This window comes from Neovison vison, chromosome 7, assembly GCF_020171115.1.
Source record: "Neovison vison isolate M4711 chromosome 7, ASM_NN_V1, whole genome shotgun sequence".
Classification (NCBI taxonomy): domain Eukaryota; kingdom Metazoa; phylum Chordata; class Mammalia; order Carnivora; family Mustelidae; genus Neogale; species Neogale vison.
In genome coordinates, this window is record NC_058097.1 from 158897723 (window position 1) to 158916902 (window position 19180).

General features: G+C 43.2%; 1 protein-coding gene and 1 non-coding gene across 2 annotated transcripts; both read right to left on the minus strand.

Annotated features, from left to right (window-relative positions):
* Positions 1 to 8316: 8316 nt before the first annotated feature.
* EIF4G2 (eukaryotic translation initiation factor 4 gamma 2) lies at positions 8317 to 18885 on the minus strand. The gene is made up of 22 exons (XM_044260252.1): positions 18813 to 18885; positions 18321 to 18447; positions 17927 to 17992; positions 17155 to 17295; positions 16517 to 16619; positions 15614 to 15745; positions 15461 to 15527; positions 15222 to 15373; positions 14735 to 14845; positions 14461 to 14544; positions 14279 to 14377; positions 13664 to 13805; positions 13394 to 13554; positions 12917 to 13030; positions 12243 to 12368; positions 12031 to 12135; positions 11723 to 11938; positions 11380 to 11638; positions 10849 to 11053; positions 10514 to 10725; positions 10312 to 10433; positions 8317 to 9143 (listed from the first exon to the last, which is right to left on the minus strand). The coding sequence occupies exons 1-22, from the start codon at positions 18883 to 18885 to the stop codon at positions 9078 to 9080; spliced, it is 2883 nt and encodes a 960-aa protein (XP_044116187.1). The 3' UTR covers positions 8317 to 9077.
* LOC122914913 lies at positions 12722 to 12864 on the minus strand. The gene has a single exon (XR_006385974.1). It is a non-coding gene; the product is annotated as a small nucleolar RNA SNORD97 (small nucleolar RNA).
* Positions 18886 to 19180: the final 295 nt, after the last annotated feature.

Below are 19180 nucleotides of genomic sequence, written 5' to 3' on the forward strand. Positions count from 1 at the left end.
CCATCATGACGACCGTGCCCTTGCTGGGGGAGCACCCACTGTGGTTTCATGGGGGCTGTGGTGTGGAGAGACAGGGAAAGGAGAGGGAAGAGTCCGAGAAGGCTCAGGGAAACAGGAGAAGGGAGGAAGTCATGACTTGGAAGAGCAGGGGAGTGAGCGTACCCAGAGGAGTAATCTGATGGGGTCAACTTCTAAGGGTCTGGGTCCTGGGGAGAAAAGAGGGAAGAAGTGGCTGGAAAGTGCTGGTACGAAGCAAGGCAGCCAGTGGCATGAGAAGGAAGACAGCAGGGGAAGTGATCAGCTCAAGGAACAGCCTGGTTGGGGCACCTGGGTGGCTCAGTGGATTAAGCTGCTGCCTTCGGCTCAGGTCATGATCCCAGGGTCCTAGGATCACGCCCCATGTCCTGGCTCTCTGCTCAGTGAGGAGCCTGCTTCTCCCACTGCCTCTGCTGCTCTCCCTGCTTATGCGCTTTTTCTGTAAAATAAATAAAATCTTAAAAAAAAAAAAAGTAAAAAGAGCTAGTGCTCTTCTCCATTCACACTTCATAAAATAATTTTACTCAAATTCATCACAAAATGTTTGACAGGGTCTTGGTCTCCAGCTGTGTCCAAACCCCTTCCAATGTGGTTTTTAAGAGAACGTAGCTTTCTTTCCCTTCCATGGCATATGGTTTGTGATCCAGGCATGAGAATCTGTCTATGTTTGGCCGGAAATGTACCCCATATGGTCACTTACATCACATTAAGACTTTGGTTTTTGTATTTGTCTAGTAGGTGTGTGTTGTCCTGATATAGCATACTGATTTTTATTTATCTTTAAAGATTTTATTTGTTTACTCGAGGGGGAGAGAGAGAGATAGCAAGAGCGGGTACTGGTGGCTGAAGGAGAGGGAGAAGCAGGCTCTCTGCTGAGCAGGGGGCTGGCTGTGGGGCTAACTCTTTAGATGGTATGATCAGGCCCCCAGGAATAACGATTAAATCTGTGTTAAATTTCCCTATGCTTTTTTGGTTTGGTTTTGTTTTCTTCACCAAGCCCAAAGGGAGGATCTCCATCCATGTTAAAAACGAGCATTGGCGGGACCATTTGGGGTTCATGTATCCTCCCCAAACAGTATATCCTTGTGCACAAACTGAGAGGGTCTGGCGTCACTGAAAATAAATTGTTAGCACTAAAATGCCAGGCCCGCCCTCTCTTGGCGATAATCTGGGGATAGAAAACTGTAGGGCTGTCATCTTTTATTTTCCCCACCTTTGGAAATCAGCACCAGTTTTGACCATGTCTGATGAAAGACACAAGAACTTTAGATTAATCTTCCAATGACCAACTATGTGACTTTCAATCATGGCTTCAGTTGAATGGTGGCTTCAAGTCCCTTAGCCCTGATTCCTGCTGACTAAATTGGGGTAAGAATATCTGCACCCCAGGACTGCTCTGAGACTCCCAATAATGTATGCTGTGAGCCAGGCACTTGGGCTCCCCAAAGTTAGCCTTTTTCTTACTGATTGACTTTCTGTTGTGAGTACAGCAAATATTTTTCTTTGTCCTTTGTTTTGGGAAAAGCAGGTTAACTAGACAAATCCATCAATACTTTCCTTTGTGGTTTCTGGATTATTTTTCTTTTCCATGCAGAGGTGGATTTTCCATGAAGTTGAAGAAGCTTATGCTTCAGGGTCCCCCATCCCTTCTGGCCCTGAACCTAATTCTGTATTTGGAATTTTGTATTCTTTTCCCAAAAAGGGCCCCTCACATGATTTAAACTTCAGACCCCACAGAATCTGGAATTGCCACCGATATCCTACTTAGAATGATCACCTTGCCTCAAATTAAGAAAGCCTTTGATATGATTAACTTTGTATCTTTCACTTATTTTTATTTTCTAAGTTTTCAGTGCTAAAATGGATTATCATTATGTTCAGTCATTTTCTTCAGAGTTGATTTTTCTCAGATTTATTTATTTATTTTTTTTATTTATTTTAAAGATTTTTATTTATTTATTTGACAGAGAGAGATCACAAGTAGACAGAGAGGCAGGCAGAGAGAGGGAAGCAGGCTCCCCGCTGAGCAGAGAGCCCGATGTGGGACTCGATCCCAGGACCCTGAGATCATGACCTGAGCCGAAGGCAGCGGCTTAACCCACTGAGCCACCCAGGCGCCCCGATTTTTCTCAGATTTAAATAGAGCTGCAATGTTCATTCATTTGTTCATCCAAGTGCCTCCCTCTCCTTCTGCATCCAGCGGAGCAGTGAGGCAGGTTCTGGGGAAGGGACCGGAAGTGGAGACCAGAAGGCATCATGGTGGCAGCCATGGGGCTGCTGCTAGAGCACGTGTAGCGCAGTAGTTGCTAAGGGCTGAAACCGAGTGCCATGAAACTACAGAAATGTACTCTCTCCTAGTTCTGGAGTCTAGGAGTCTGAAATCTTGATGTTGGTCGGACCCCTGAAGGCTACAGGGGAGAATGTGTTCCAGGCTGTTCTCTGAGCCTCTGGTGTTGCTGGTGGTCCTTGGTTTCCCTTGGCTTGTGTAGAGACGTCACTCCAATGTCCACCTCTGTGTCCTTCTCCCGTCTCTTTTCTTATACGGACCCCATCCTATTGGACTAGGATTCACCCTAATGGCCTCATCTTGATTACATCTAATCCGAGACCCGATTTCCCAACAAGGTTACATCCACAGGTACCTGCAGTTAGGACTTCAGCATCTCTTTTGGGTGGGACACAACTCAGCCCCCAACAGGGGCATCTGGAGGCTGATTGTTTCTCACCTCAGGTCCTGTGGCACAACCTTTGGGGGCACCTGTTCCTTCAGGTGCTCTGATCGCACACTCCCAGGAAGGTGAAGCTCGCTGCCTCTGGGTGAATCTCTTCCTTTCGTTCTTTTCCTTCTATACCCCACCCCCCGAGTCAGGCTTAGCAGTGATGAGTGCCGGCTCCTGAAATGAGTGCAGCATTTGAATGACAGCCCCATGGCAGCACTGTGTCCTCGAGTATCAAAAGAGCCCCCAGAAGGTGCTCATCACTACTTGTTAAATCAATGAGAGAGCTTAGACAAGCTCCTTCACTTTTTTGAGACTCAGTTTCGTCATCAGTCAAAGGGAGATCGAAAGTACCTGCCTCAGAGAGGTTGGGAAGATTAAATGGGATGATTAATGGACCTGATCCAGCCTGCATAAATTACCTGCTCAAGCAATGTTAGCTAGAATAATCACAATAATGCTCCATAACAAAGCATGGATAATACTCACGAATGATTAATATTATTAATAAATAATACTAGCAATCTTCCAAAGGCAGTTCATCCCATTTAGAATACAAGCCACAGACCTCACTGTGTCTAGCTAGATCACGTGTCCCGCAGCCTCTTTCCAGCCCTCGCCCCTGCTCTCAGCTGCACTGACTCCCTCGTTCCTCAGATACCCTGTATGTGTTTCCATCTCTGGGCCCTTGACTTCCCTTCCCCCGTGCCTGGAAGGTTCTTCCTCCAGACAACTGCGTAATTCACTCCCTCACTTTCTATAGATCTTTGCTAGAGGGTCACTTGCACATGGGGTTTCCCTGAATGCCCCATTTCAGCGAGCATTCACATCACTCCCTGGGACTGTTTTATTTCTCTATGTGTAGCACTTTCTCATAGACCCTTTCTTCTCTCTTTCCTATTGGCCAGAATAAAAAGCCTTTGCCTCATTCACTCTCCCGTCCTTAGCTCTGCAGTAGTGCTCAGCATGTAGTTGGTCCTCCTAAATATTGCTGAGCCAAAAGAGCCATCCCACAGACATTGAACACAGCTTCTTGTTACCTGTCTGGCTCCTGGCAGTGACGCTAGGTGGTAGCCAAACCAAGGATTCTTCCATAGATATGGCAGATGAAGCCCAGAGAGGAGAAGCAGTTGGCCCAAGCTCATGGGACTAATCACTTGGGAAGCCGGGATTCCCAAGTAACTAGTAATTGGAGTCACAGACCAGACCAGGCTCTGAGTCCCACGCAGGCATGAGCCACCCTCGAGGAGTCACTGCTTCTCAGTCACACTGCGGTGTCATCTGCCGCGGACAGCAGGACCAACCCAAAGCCAATGCTCACTCTCCCCCACCTTCTGATGAGCATGTCCAGGAGGTTTTGGTCCTCTTTCTCTTGGGATGTTCAAGACCAGTAACCCTTGTAGCTTCCTCCAGACAGCGGTGGGGTGTCTTCTCCTGGGAGCCCAGCAAGAGCGCAACAGAGACAGGAAGCCCGATCCTGGTTCTGCCCCGTCTTCCTGGACTAAAGCCCAGCGGAGGTGGGTGGGAGGACAGTCTGTGGGCCTGGGCAGCCTGTGTGGCTTCAGGGTCCTCTTCCTGCTCCTCTCTGCTTTGCGCTCAGACGTCTCCTTGGCCAGGGCCCAGGGCTTCCTTGGAGGACACCCCTTGGAAGGCTGTCTCTAAATCGTGTGGTGAGGGAGCTTGGAAGTGCCTGCCTCCTGGGGGGAGAGGGAGATGGGGACTACCCGGAGCCAGGTGTAGGTGAGGTCGGGTTCCCTGCCTTTGCCTAGTGAACCCCCCCTCAAATGCTCTTGTCAGGAGAGTGACACTTCTTGAAGCCCCAGCTTCTCCAGCCAGTTTCCTCCTCTTGGCTGAGGTGGCCCATCACCTTCCCATGATGGCAGTATGGTCAACTCCTGTCCGTCTTCCCCGCTAGACCGTGGACGCTCGCGGAGTGGGGGCGGAGATGGTGTCCGACTCCTGCCATGTCCTGGCCCCCAGCGCAAGGCTGGCAGTGCTGGGGTGCTCAATTCTGAAAGTCTGAATGAGTAAGTGAATGTGGCAAGCTGAGTGCTTTGTTATTGGACTGAAAGCGGATCTGGTACAGAGCAGGACAGTTAGGCAGGTGGGTGTCAGCCGTGGTCCTTTCTTCCTAGAGTCACCATGGAGTCAATGAGCTAAGTTCCAGACTGGACTCTTACACGAGAATCTATCTGGATCCTGACCCCAAGTTTGTAGTTTGTATCCTTTAAGAGTTTCACCCCCCTCCCCCTTTTTTTTTAACTGTCCTAAATTGTTTATTAGGTAAGAATTCCACAAACCTTCCTTCCGTCAGCAGTAATGGTGCAGCCAGAGCGCAATGCGCTTCTCTAGGCCACTCAGGGAGGACCGCCAAGTGTGGTAGGACCTGTGATCCTTTCCAAGGCCATGGCTCCCACGGGCTACAGAAGTCTGTCCTCACATCTCCCTGTGCTTGTGGACCAGTTTGGTGATCCGTGGGGTGTCAGGGTTTCCTCTGTTAACTTTATGGAATGGATCAGTGAGGATAACCTCAAGGAATCCGTATGTGGAATCTTTGCCAACCTAGTAAGAATTCAGGACTCTGAGGGCCGCACAGTGGCCCCCAGCTTGCTCCTCTGCAAGATTGAAGGCCTAGGTCAGACTTCAGCCAGTTAGCACCACAATGGACAGGCTTGACTTGTAATTGGACCTTCTTCCTCATGCCCCAGTTGTAGAAAACTCGGGCCCCATGAAACCTGGATGCATTGTTGCGTTCCATCTCTATTTGTTGGCACTCGTGTCCGGCACTGTGCTAAGCCCTGGGAATGGAGGAATGAAGAAGAGACCCTCCCCCACCCTCTGGGCCACTGCCACCTTCACAACACAGTGGAAAGGCAAGCAGTAAGCAGGTGGTCACAGTGCAGTGGGGTAGGTGCTAGAGGGGGAGATAGAGAGGAGAGGCCTCATAGCAGACTGCTATGGGTGACTACCCAAGTTCTGCTTTGGCTGTCTACTCAAGTTCCCTTCCAGAGTTCTTTGTTCCCTCCTACAGGGTCAGTCTTCATGGGACGCAGGGCCTGCCTGACACAGCAGGGGCCCAAAAGGCCAGATCCGTGCTCTGCTCAAGTGAACAAAGGCAGTAAAGGGTGGACACATGATCCAAGCCCAGCCAGTTGTGGGGTTCTGCCTGGAGCTCTGAACCTGGACCTGGTGTCCCTGGAAAAGTCCCACGCTGGCACAAGAGGCCCTGGGGTCTGATGGGAATACTCACAACACTGCTCTAGCAGAGTTCTGACTCAGCCTACCCAGTTTCCCTTCATCCCCCTTCGCTTCTAAGCCTAGTTCTCAGGGTTTCCTTTGCATCTCTTTAAGTGGGATGCCAGTAAATCCCCTTTCTACTTAGTCTGTCCAGAATGTGTCTCTTTGCAACCAAGAGCTCTGATTGGTACAGATTCCTCCATCTTGGCAGAGGAAGGCAAGCTTTCCAAATGTGGGACATTTTATGCTAATACCCGAAGGGATGAGTAATAGGCTAGATGAAGGGAGGGAGAGGTGGGAAGAGTAAAGAAGGCCCACAGACAGGAGCTGGAAAGAAAAAATTTATAAAGGGGCAAACAGCAGGTAACTCCATTGTTAAATTAAGGAATTTGTATTTTCTTCTAGGAAAACTTGGGGCCACTGAAGGGCAGAGGAAGGACCAGAGTTTAGTAACTGTGATCTGAAGAATGAACTGGAAGGAGAGTAAGATGAACTAGAGGACAACCCTTGTCATTCGCGATAGTTCAAGCATAAGACAGTGGGGGCTAGACTGGGCTGTGCAGTGGAGATGGCATTAAAGCCACGGACTTCATCCAGAGAGTGATGATGGGAATGGATAGAATGTGGGGGCTGGTTGGGAAGGAGGGCTCAGGTTGGGGAAAAGGGGCAACATTCAGGGCCAGGAGAGGACAGGTTGGTATGGGGGAGCTTGAAGTGCCTGTGGCACATTCAGATAGAATGTCTAGAAAGGGCTGAACGTATCCATTGGTGACCTGGGAAGGTTTGGACTCAAAACAGAGGTCTTTGGCATGTAGACAGACCTGGAACTCTAGGAGCTGAATGTGGAGTGGAGTCGAACAGTACCATGTGTGCAGCACGCTAGAAGAGAGCCTTAAAAGGAGATGGAAGAAGCCGGAAGGCCAAGAAATAACTGCTGAATGCTTTTGATAGGTCAGTTAAGATTGGATTCATCTGCTGATTGGCAGCTCAGGATGGAAGTGGCTCTTCCTGAGAAGTTGGAAAAGCTACTGACCAGGTAAAGCACAAGTTCACATGCGTCAAAGGCCTCCTCATGCAGGAGGGCTCTCTTGCTAGGAAGGGACCATTTCTATTACCTTCACCTATCAGGCCTTGGCTCCATTTTCAAAAATCAACCAGAGGGGGGCGCCTGGGTGGCTCAGCGGGTTAAAGCCTCTGCCTTTGGCTCAGGTTATGATCCCAGGATCCTGGGATCGAGCCCTCCATCGGGCTCTCTGCTCCGCAGGGAGCCTGCTTCCTCCTCTCTCTCTCTCTCTCTCTCTCTCTCTCGCTGCCTGCCTCTCTGCCTACTTGTGATTTCTGTCAAATAAATAAAAATCTTTAAAAAAAAAAAAAGCTTCTGTCTTGGGCTCAAGACAGGATATTCCTGGGATCGAGCCCCACATCAGGCTCTTGGCTCAGTGGGGAGCCTGCTTCCTCCTCTCTGCCTACTTGTGATCTGTCTGCCAAATAAAAAAATCTTAAAAAAAAAAATCAATCAGAGGAATGAAATCAAGTTATCTTGCCTAAGATCACACTGCACAGTAATAGTAGGGATGAATGTAGTCTTAGAACTTGAAAAGAACTTAAGACCTATGCCCAGGGGCACCTGGGTGGCTTGGTTAAGCCTCTGCCTTTGGCTCAGGTCATGATCTCAGGGTCTTGGGATCAAGCCCCACATTGGGCTCTCCTCAGCAGGGAGCCGGTTTAGCCCTCTCTGCCTGCTTGTGATCGGTCAAAATCTTAAACACAAAAAACCTCCCCACCTATGTCCAGATCCTGCCCCATAGGATAAACTTACTAATTTGTGTTGCGTTCAATAAATAGGCTTACTGTGTGTAGGTCCTGTTCTAGGTGCTGGGTAAACAGTGAACAAAAAAACCTCCCATCTCCTCCTGGAGAGTCAGATATAAACACATAGTCACAATAATGGTGGACATGGCGATATGTAAAGGAGGTTAAGAGGTATAACAAAGGGCTGTTTTCACAGGGGAGACAGGCCCTTACTAATTATCCTGACAGTTGAGCCAAGGCTTAGGGAAGACTACGGGTGAAGGGAGGAATGCATGGTACATCCCACGAAGCAAGGCAGAATAACAAGGGGCAAAAAAAGAATCTGGTCAGATTTACTGGGTATTGGGAAAGGACAGGAGGGCAACTAGATCAGATGTAGGGCAGTGTAGGCCAAGGCTACTGTTTTGACTTAGAAATCTAACTAGGCAAATGTTACCAAGTTTGTTGCTACACAACTGAAGTCACAGTAATTCTTCATAAATGTGTGGCTGCTACTTAAAAAGACACAACACTATCAAGTATCACAATGTTTATTGATAGATACAAGTATATAAAATCAGGGCATGAACATGACTTGATAAATTAAGTAGACTTAATTTCAATACTATAATAAGAGGGACCAATTCAAATTCTCACCATTTGTTTCACACCCACAAAACCACTTCAAGGGCATTAACGATCTCTCAAAACTGATCAGTTTTGTGCAAGTAAACCATGTTTCTTTTAAAAAGACTTGTGCACTTGCCCAGGCTCAAGGATATTAAAATCTAGCACATAAAGCCCATTACTAGAGGTAGAAATACAGGCAATATACTATTACGGCAACAACCATCAATTACAGTTAAGAATTTTTCTGTAACAACCAAATGGATAATCAAATATTGCAACAACTCAAGTATTACTGAGCAAAGTGCATTTCTACAGTATTCAGTGTTGCTATTCAGTTTTCTAACTTAAAACAGCCTATGGTAACTGGCAGCAAAGAAGGTCCTTGCAATAGACTGCCTCTGCTTGAGAACTCAGGATGTAATTATTGCATGCTGCTAATACACTATCTAAACATTAAAGATACTCCTAAAATATTTGATGGTAGACTATGATTAAGACATTACACTACAAAAAAACCTTATGCAGAAGGAAATCCTAACTGACGTGCTTCTGCTTTAAATATTGTGAAAACATTACAGCGGAATGAATTTTCGCAGTGGTTAGGTCAGATGCAGTTACGTCATAGCAACAGTATGTTTTGCACAATTTAAGGCTTTGGCTGGTTCTTTAGTCAGCTTCTTCCTCGGACTCCTCTTCTTCAGCAGTTTCTAGCCAGGTTAGCCACTGATTCACCTGTGAATTTGTCATTCCACAAAATTAAGCCACACTTACACAAGATAGAAAAACTCAAACCAATAGTTGATTTAGGACAGAGCTACCAAACCCACCGAAGATCTTTCAAGTAGTCTATACCTTTTATGATTGCAAAAGCCTTCAGAACATATTGCTAATTATTACTTTTCTACTGGCTGGGAGTTACTTTAAAAAGGTGTGGACGGGTTGTACTAGGGAAGCGATTTACAGTCTGTGAGCCTGGGTGTCATTCTATGACACTGCTTCCAGTTACCTCTTAGGTTCAGTAAGGGACAGGGGCTCCTCCCAAACCTAAGTTTAGCAGGACTGGGGAGGAAGATGGGAGAAGATTCCTGGAAACAGATTTCTTGCCCCACCTCAGGATTGCTCAATCAGATTCCTAAAGGACAGGGCTAATGATAAATGCTTCACAGATACTCCTCACAAAGACACTGTAGAGACCAGTTATTTCTCAAAGCCTGATCCTCTGGAAAACTAAATCTAACGCTCTGAAACCCGATTTTAAACCACTCTGTAGGTGATCAATGTACAGTGATTTTAATATCCCCAGAAGTGGGGCACCTGGGTGGCTCAGTCGTTAAGCATCTGCCTTCAGCTCAGGTCATGATCCCAGGGACCCTGGGATTGAGCCCTGCCTTTGATCCCCTGTTCTTTGGAAAGCTTGCCTCTACCTTCCTCACTCCTCCTGCTTATGTTCCCTTCTTGCTTGCTGTCAAACAAAGAAATCTTTAAAAATAAAATCCCCAGAAGTATAAAGTTCTTTGCCTAGGGCTAGAATGCCACTAAGATCTAAAACTGAACTGTGAAAAATCAGAAGCCATTGCTCCTTTACTAAAATAAAATTAAAAAAAAAAAAAAAAGCTTAAATCCAGTCTTGTGTAGTCGTTCACAACCTTTCTAAGTATGTTTCTAAAAAATGCTAGCCATCAATAACCTCTTGCATATCACTAGGTTGAAGTCTTTCATCCCTTCATGGCTCTCCCTCACTGTGCTAACTGCCGACTTTACCACAGATTCCAACAGTACAGAAGGAGAGCTACAGAATGAACAGCCTTTAAAACTGAACTATAGGATGCAAAATACCATGTAAATTGAAAAACAAAACAAAAAACCAAACCCAGACTGAAATGACTAACAAAACATTTACCTGGAACAAAGCCTTGCCTTTCCCAGGAAACTCTTGGGTTATATCTTCTTTCCAAGCCAAGAAAGCTTCTTCTTCAATAATTTCCATGTCATAAAAGTGAACAAAAAAGCGGAGTAACATGCCTATAAGACAGTATGCAGTCCTGTTATCCAGTGCGCTGTTGGGAGACACAGCCCCCACTCACCGTCCTTCTCCCACTCACCTTTGGGGAAGTTGCTGTTGTAGCAGTGCACCTGAAGAGCATACAGGGCACTGACTTGCAGATCAACGTGATCGTGAAGAAATTTCTGCATTACTGGCTTGAAAGAAAGAAGCAGTTGTTTTTCCTGCTCTAACTGTTCTTTGGAAGGAGCAGAGGAAGAATCTGTCTCATCACTGGGTGGGTTTACTTCACTAGAAATATACTGTAAGAAGCTGCAAAGAAAGATGGTGTTAGAACCCAAAAGCAAAATTTTCCAGCTCAAGAAAGACAATTCTTAGTCCCTTGCTTAAGACTTTTTCTGGTAAATAAAGCATGAACTCTGGACTTTATCTTACCTAGTCATTAAGATGTTCACAAATCCTTTATCTACATGAAGTTTGGGGGAGATGTTATCTTTAATCCATTTATATATGGTTTGAGGGGATGGATCCAACTTTATTTGCTTCAACAGTTCCTTCTCCAATTTGAGGAGTGGGAATAAGAAACTCAGTCCCTTTCCTTCCAAAATCTCCAACATGCGGTCCTTATTCTGATCAATTTCTGAAGAGACAAAAGCCATCTCCATCATTAGGTAGTTCATTTTAGCCAGCTGGCCTGTCTAGGAACAACTTCACAAATTATTTCCCAAATGTATGAGATTAACAGAAAAATAAACCCAGCAAAGGAAACACTTAGTATTTGGCTCAAATAGTCATTAAATCATAATCACTTTTTACAAAAGGTGACCTCTAGCCTATGGTAATGCTTATCACTATCTGGACAGGATAATAAAAACTGTGAAGATTTATATAAATCCACTCAAAGTACTAAGTAAGACTCTCTAGACTTACTATTCAAAACAAAAAAAATCCCCAGCATTCTCTTACCTGGGAGCATTTTCTGCATATTGACCTTGCTTTGTTGAAAAAGTTCTGTTAACCATTCTCGATCTTGTAATTTAGCTAATTGCTGAAGACAAAGTAAGAAGAGAGGAAAATGGGTGCCACTTTCCAGTGGTTGAGCTAGTTCTGAAATGCTCACCAGCTCTGAAATGATGGCACGAGCTGCAAACTGTGCTAAATATGATTTCACCAAAGGGATGTCAACCTCCAGTTTGGGGCACTGGTCCAATACATTCAGGAAAGCCTTAGAAGGAATACACAACAGTCAGTTTATCAGTTCTCAAATATAAATGCAGAACAGTCCTCATAGAATCAGACAAGTGTTTACCTGCATGAAGTTGTCACTTGTGGCTATCCCTTCCTGTTTGAGCAAACTGATCAAAGAACTTGCTTTTTCTTTATCTTCATCACTTCTATCTAGTGACAGGATAATTACTTTGCTTAACATCTCAGGAAGAAAGTGTTTAGGAGCCCTCATTTCTCGTACACCATTGACAGCTTCATTTGCATTCCCACTATTCAGATATTCAGTCACAACAGTTTCCTGAAAAGAATATAATCCAAGTATCTTTAGTGTTTCCCTAGTTCAGATAGATACACTCCATGAATTAAACTATGGGATTATCTGAAACTTACAGTTAGTTTAAGTAGTTCTTCCTTCGATGGTGGTGGCTTTTTACTGGTCTTCGCAGGCTTTTCCTGGATAAGTGGTGGATTAGTTTTGAGACCAAGCTGAGGTGTCTTAAAAAACAACAACAAAAAAACCCTCATGAAGTTAAGAAGAAGACACTAAAAAGTCTTCAGAAAGTACTCTAACAAGAGAAAATGTTTTTGTATTATAGTCCTACCTGTCCCAGAGGCGGTGTTTGAGTGCGTGGTGGTTGTGCACTAGGAGGAATCATAGTTATCTGGGGCTGAAGCTTTGGCACTTGATTTTTATTCATTAGGAACGACTGAGCAGGCCTCAGGCTAATCTAGAATTAAAAACAGATCACAACAAAAAATCGACAACATAAAGATGGCAAACATTAAATCCAGCATCCTACAATTAATTCAGCATAAACAAACATTCCAGAACCTAAGACAGAAATTTGAGAACTGATGGCTAAAAACGTTGCTCCATGTTAACAGAACTTCAGGCAAGAACATTAAAAATCTGATCCATACGAAAGAAAGATACTGTTACAAATTATATTCGTACTAGCATTCTTCTAGACGAAGCATCACTAAAGTATTAAAAATCAGAAAATTTGTTCATTTACAGAAAAATCACAATCAAAATCTTGACAACCATTTTCTTTGCTCTAAACTCAAGACTTATAGAGACTTGCCCTCATATCTCATAATCTTCGCTCATAGGACGCTGGACATCCAAAGAAAGAAAAAGAAGTACAGAAAAGAAAGAAGAAGGTGAAGAACTCCAGCATTAAGTCCTCTTAATAACGCGTCTTATTTATAATCATCGGGCAATAGGTTTCTAAATTGACAAACTTTGGTATATAAGTAACATAGGCAAATGTACCTCATCTGCATTAAGCTGTCCTTTCTTAGAAAACCGAGGTGGCATATCCTTCGACTGTCCTTGCAGCTGGGATAAGAGTCCCTGACTCTGGTTATGGTAGAGCTGGCTTAGCCCCTATTTTAGAAAGGGAGAAAGAAAGTCTAGATAAAAAGGGGTCCACAATTATGGTAATCAAGTACCAAAGGGATGAGCCAAGCCATAAGGAAAAGTTTAAACTGAACTTGCCCAGAGGAAGCAAAAGATGAAAACAAGGGAAGAATAAAAATCTAGCCTAACTATCAAATAAAAGTGCTTTGATTTTACTAACCTTAAAGAAAAGCATCTTACCCAATTTTAAATAACTGGCATACATATGTATTTGGTCTAGAAAAACATCCATGACTGTAAAATATTTGAATCTTTAAAAGAGCAAAAAGTGAATAACATACATTACTGGATTTAATACTTGTTACATAAGCATTTTCAATGTTTTTTTACCTGGCTTTTCATGAACTTGCCTCCCATCTCTCCAAACTGCGATTGTGTGGGAGGCATGATGTGTCCCCCATGGCCATTGAAGAGTTGATTTGAACGATGACGCCCCATGGTGGGTGAAAATCTATCCTGTATAACTCCTGGACCAGTACCAATTCCACTACCTTAAAATACACAGATGAACAAACAACTCTTTACAACCCAGCTACTATTAAAATGGTGAAGGTTTTTTTTGTTTTTGGTAAACTGAAACCAGTTTCAGTTAAAAATCACCTGGCATTTGTCCAAACATATCAGCAAGTCCTCCAAGTGGGTCCCTATCCATTTTCATCCTGGGTGGCATGAACGGTCCCTCCAGAAAGAAGTCACTTCTCATTCCTTGAGCCATAGGAGCAGGAATAAACACTCCTAGATCCTTTAAAAATAAAGTGAATAAACACCTGATTCCAGACACTATTTTACTTGAAACTAAAATCCCTATACTGAGAAAAACAACTTCTAGACTACTAGAGTGCTAATTATATAATTTCTATATATGACTTCTTCCCATAATGCTATACAAGGAACTAAAGACACTAAGCTCCACCAGTAAGAGGAGTCTCACTCAAGTGTTAACAGGATCATTGCAGTTTCATAAACTTAACCACTCGATTAAAAAACAAAACCACCAGGGCGCCTGGGTGGCTCAGTTGGTTAAGCAACTGCCTTCAGCTCAGGTCATGATCCCGGAGTCCTGGGATCAAGTCCCATATCCAGCTCCACAGGGAGTCTGCTGCTCCTTCTGACCTTCTCTCGCCTCTCATGCGCACGCTCTCTCTCTCAAATAAATAAATTCTTTAAAAATAAGTAAGTAAATTTTTAAAAAAGGGAGCAAAACCAGCCTCTTACTTTTACTGCATCTTGACGGATTTGATTGATCGTCTTTGGTCCATTGTCAAGAAAAGCCTTGCGAGGAACCCAATGGTGTTCTCGCAACTCTACGGTATCCTTTAATTTAAAAAAGTTTTAGTAAGTTTCAATATTCCCAGAGAGAAGAAATAAGCTTATCAACATATTTAAACAAGCTTTACCTGCAGCAGGAAACGAATCCTTGCTGGCAATTCCTTACTTAACATCAAGGAGCACATTCGGGCAAAGTACTGATCCATTAAGGACTAATAAAACAGAAATACCTAATTAGAAAAAAGTGTTATGGCAAATGTATACTATTACTTAAATCTTTTAAAGACTTCTTGCTTTATAATCAAGAATAGGACAATCTCCTACATCACAAAAACAATTCTTTTGATTTTAAATAAAATCAAGACAGGCTACTTATAGCACTTTCGTCAGCAACGCACATACCTTGGCTCGTTCATGGTCTAATCTAGGTCCCACTGTCCTCATTATCTGACAGAGGCACTCCAAATCCTCTCCCATATCTTTGAGTTGGACTCTCTTCTTCTTTTCCAAAAGCTACCAAAGAAATAAATGTCACAGGTTGACAAAATCTTACTTGGTTTCGAGTTTTAACACTTGTCCTCATGTCTGCACTGATGGAGCACACTCATACACAGTACTAGGAACAGTACTATCTGACCACTATAAAAGAAATCCTTCCAAATTAAAGCAATTTTAACAGAGGTAGGTTATTCTACCCCTAGTTTACAAAATACACTGTGGTGTACTTTAAATACCTATTTATAACATTTAAGTAAGTTCTGCTAGCCATCTGGAATATTTAACAAGCCCACCAACGTTCTGCAATGGCACGAAGCAATTATAATGGGACTTTCCCCCACACGATGATGTGTACCCAGTGGCTGATCTAAACCGAAATTCCCATACTTACTGTTTTGATGCACTTATGAAGGATAGATTCATGAATAAGATCAAGCTTTCCAAGTTCTCCAATGAATTTGATGTTCCCCAACATCTTGATCTTAGCAATGGCTCTCTGTTCCTCCTCCTCGGGGAGGAGGGGGTTTTCACGCTTATCATAGACTGAAAATATACAATAAAGGAAAAAAAGTCAACTTCCAGAATAAAGCTGAAAATACACAGTACCACGTAACAAATATAAACTCTCACCATCAACATTTCTGGTTCGGTTTTCAAATTCATCTTGTAATTTGGAAATTAGGAGGCGTCTGAATGTCTATAGGAAACAAATACATTTGGCAGGTTTTGTTAGTTAAATCTTTCAAATCAATTTTAAAGTAAGCAAGCAACACCACCACTTACTGTGCTTTGCTTCTGTCCTGGTTGACCCTCTGCTGCTGGGCCATCAAAGTTTGGTGCATCTTCTGCCAATCGCAGACATAGCTGAGCATACAGTGAGCTATACTTTGGCTCTTCTAGGGCTTTGTCCACAATCTACAGAAAATGACATTTTTAAAATTAAATACTACTGTTTGAAAGAACCCTTGCTTTAACTTAATACTTCCGTGCCAAGTCTTAAGGATCTTAAATGTCGTAAGAACTTTCCAACAAAATTTCGGCCTATCTACCTTATGCATATAAAATAATTAGCACACACCCCAGAAAAATACAAGCACTTAAATATTAGCTCAAAGATGGTACCAAAAAAGTCCCACTGTACAGATTTCATGAGTCACACCCCACCACCCAGAGTTGAAAGTATCTTGGATATTGAAACTATAAACAGACACTGGAATCTTACTATCAACTTACCCTACAATTCATTTCCAAGACCAAAGGAAGCTTTCCACAGAAAAACACAACACCCTCCCCCAAAATCTGATTAGCCTGTGCTTAGCCCCTAACTCTCCAAACATAGTATGAACATATATGTATTTTTTAGCAAGAACAATTTAAAATGCACCTTTTATGTCAGGACAACCACACTTGCTATAAGCACTGTGTAATATATCAAATTATCAAGTCACTATGTTGTACACCTGAAACCACTGTATGTCTAACTATACTTCAATATAAAAATAAACATCCACCTCTTAAATCTGATGCTTTCAAAACTCAGTGGTTCTTTTTTTAAAAGCACCACCACAATTCAAAAGTAAATGTTATCTAGCTCACACCTGAGTTTTAAGCAACAATGCAAGGGTACCAAAAAACCCTTGGATCTGTTAACTATTTTTCTTTCAGTTAAGCCAACTTTTAACTTACCAGCAGTATGACCCCTTTAAGGATGAGTTTAGACTCTACACCCACATTGAGGAGCTCAAGGCATAGCTTGTCAAACTTTTCAGGAGTAAGCTTATTTAGTATGCTGGGGAGAAAGGAATTGCACTAGGTGTCAGGCAACAAAGAATTAAGAGCAGAAAAACAACTTTTAAATTATGTTAATTTTTTCTTCCATCACTGACTATTAAAATAAATCTCTCACTATTATTTAGATCATCTATACCTGGTTGGGGGTCCCCAGCTGTTTGAAAATTCTTTCTCACTACCTCAAAACCAAGAGAACAAGAATCTCATCATCAAGGCTAAATTCCAGGAACTAAATACCACATGTTCCATGTTTCAGTGGGTTACACACCATGCATGGGAAACATCAGGACAAAAGGCTTGTGGATTTTAACCCAATGACTGTAAGCAAGCAACTCTTAAGCCTCAAGAAACCTAAACCTAAATGCTGCAGTCTTCGGTTTAAAATAAAACCGAAAAAAACATGGCGTTCATTAAAATACACACTCTGGACATGAACACTGCCTTCTGGATAATATAGCATATACACAAGAAAACCACAGCCAACTCATCTCCCCACCTTTTAGTAAAAAGACAAAAGAGATCTACAAACTTACCCTCTTACTTTCCTGAAGATTGCATCATGTCGTTCTTTTTCATTTGCGGAGTTGTTTGATGCGGAGTTGTCATCTCGTCTAGTGCTTCGTGCAGGAATCCATTTCTGAGCGTTTTGCCCTGGGGTTTTCCCCAGGAACTCGCTAGTAAAAATTGAGATTTATAATTGAAACAACTTAAAACCTTACTGTCACATATCAAATGTCATACCGATCAGACATCTTTCTAAATAAAGTTTACATTTTTTCAACTTCCTGTACAACTAAGCAACTCATAATCCGTGCATCTCAAACAGTGTGTATCAGAATCACCTGAAGGGCTTGTTAAAACAGATGGCTGGACCTACCCACCGTTTTGTTTTAGTGGAGCTGGGCAAGGGCCAGATAATTTGCATTCTTATTGACTCCCAGATGATGCCAATGCTGCTGCCCCAAGAGGCACACCTTTAGAATATCCTCTAATGTCTTATGACCATGCTGCATGCATAGGGCTTTCCTACTGATTAGTATGGTAACTGCTGATAATAACTGATTTCGGAAATAACATTTGTGAAAATAATCCAAAGAGTTAAGAAGATAAAACAGCAGTCTGAGACCACTAATTCAGATGACTTAGCAAAAGAATAATCAAGAACTGATATTCTAAATTAAGGATATGTCGCAAAAACTGTGCCCAGTAGGATTAGGATTTTGAGTATTGCTGTACTCTTATGCATGAGAAGACTTCATCTAAATCTGCCTTATAAAGCTCATTGTTACTACACACTTACTATACCTGTTGCCAGCAGTCTTGGGATAGTGCTGAGGTGCACCCCTACTTCCTCCTCCGCCCGAAGAAGCACTATTAAAAAAAATAATAAATTGTTTTTTAAAAAGTAGATGCCAGTTATCTCACCTAAAAAGGGCTACTAACGGATCTCCTTAATTATTTCAGAAATAATTTTTTCAGAAATACCACCACAGATGAAGACTACACTTGGACCTATTGGAAATGACATTTATCCTCCAGATGGCAAAAATAATGAAAATTTAAAAACTTTTAAAAACTACTTGGTATGTTATACATTAAACATTAAACCTGCAATATATTCAGAATTATTTGGTAGTAATTCTTTTCATCTTGTGATTAGACTCTTCATAACAACTGCCAAAAAGAAATCTACACATACCTGAAACGAGAAGCACCCCCTTCTGCAATCGCACTCTCCACTTTGGCGGCTTGACAACGAAGAATCTTCAAAAGAATAATATTAATGGATGGGGTGGGGAGGGAAGAGGATGGGAGAAATGAAAAACCTAGAATGAGAAAGAGTACCAAAATTAGACACTGCTAATAAACGAACCTATAAACCTTCCTTCAACTGTAATTTATTTTAGATCTTGGCACTGCAGTTGACTGAACTTTCACTGCATTGCAGATCTCCTAAGACTAAAATAGAATGTACTCAAACACAAGTAAAATTTTGTTTAGCCACCTGGAAATATCTTTTCTGTTCAAAGATGCAAAGAGCCTTTCACAGGAACAGGAGAACATCTGACTGCGAACCAATCTTTTCAGAGAGCCACATTCTACCTCCTTGAGAACTGAGCACTAAGAGCGGTAACAAAACCTAACTCCATCAACATGAGCACATTATATGTAAAATGTCCTAGGCTTTCACTGCCTCGACGACGAGCCCAGCGGACCAGTAAGAAATAACTGAAGACTGCTGAGCAGTTTTCTTCACTGCCCATTCTTTCAATTCCCCCGCACAGAGGGCATCCGAGAAGATGCGAGAGGGACATGGGTGTACAGTGGCTGGCACTCAGAAGGCGGAAGACACGGGCAACAACATGGCAGCAGGAACCTCCGCCCCATTTCCCCCTTCCTGGGAACAAAAGAGCACTGGATTCCTCCCACCCAGGCTGGAGTTAGGGAAGTGCTTCCGACAACCTCCCCGCGAAGCTGCTGGGGGCAAGCCTCGGCGGGGAGGAGCGAAGGCCGCCCCCGCCGGCCCAGCGCCCGGCTCTTTGTTCTCCAGGCAGGAAG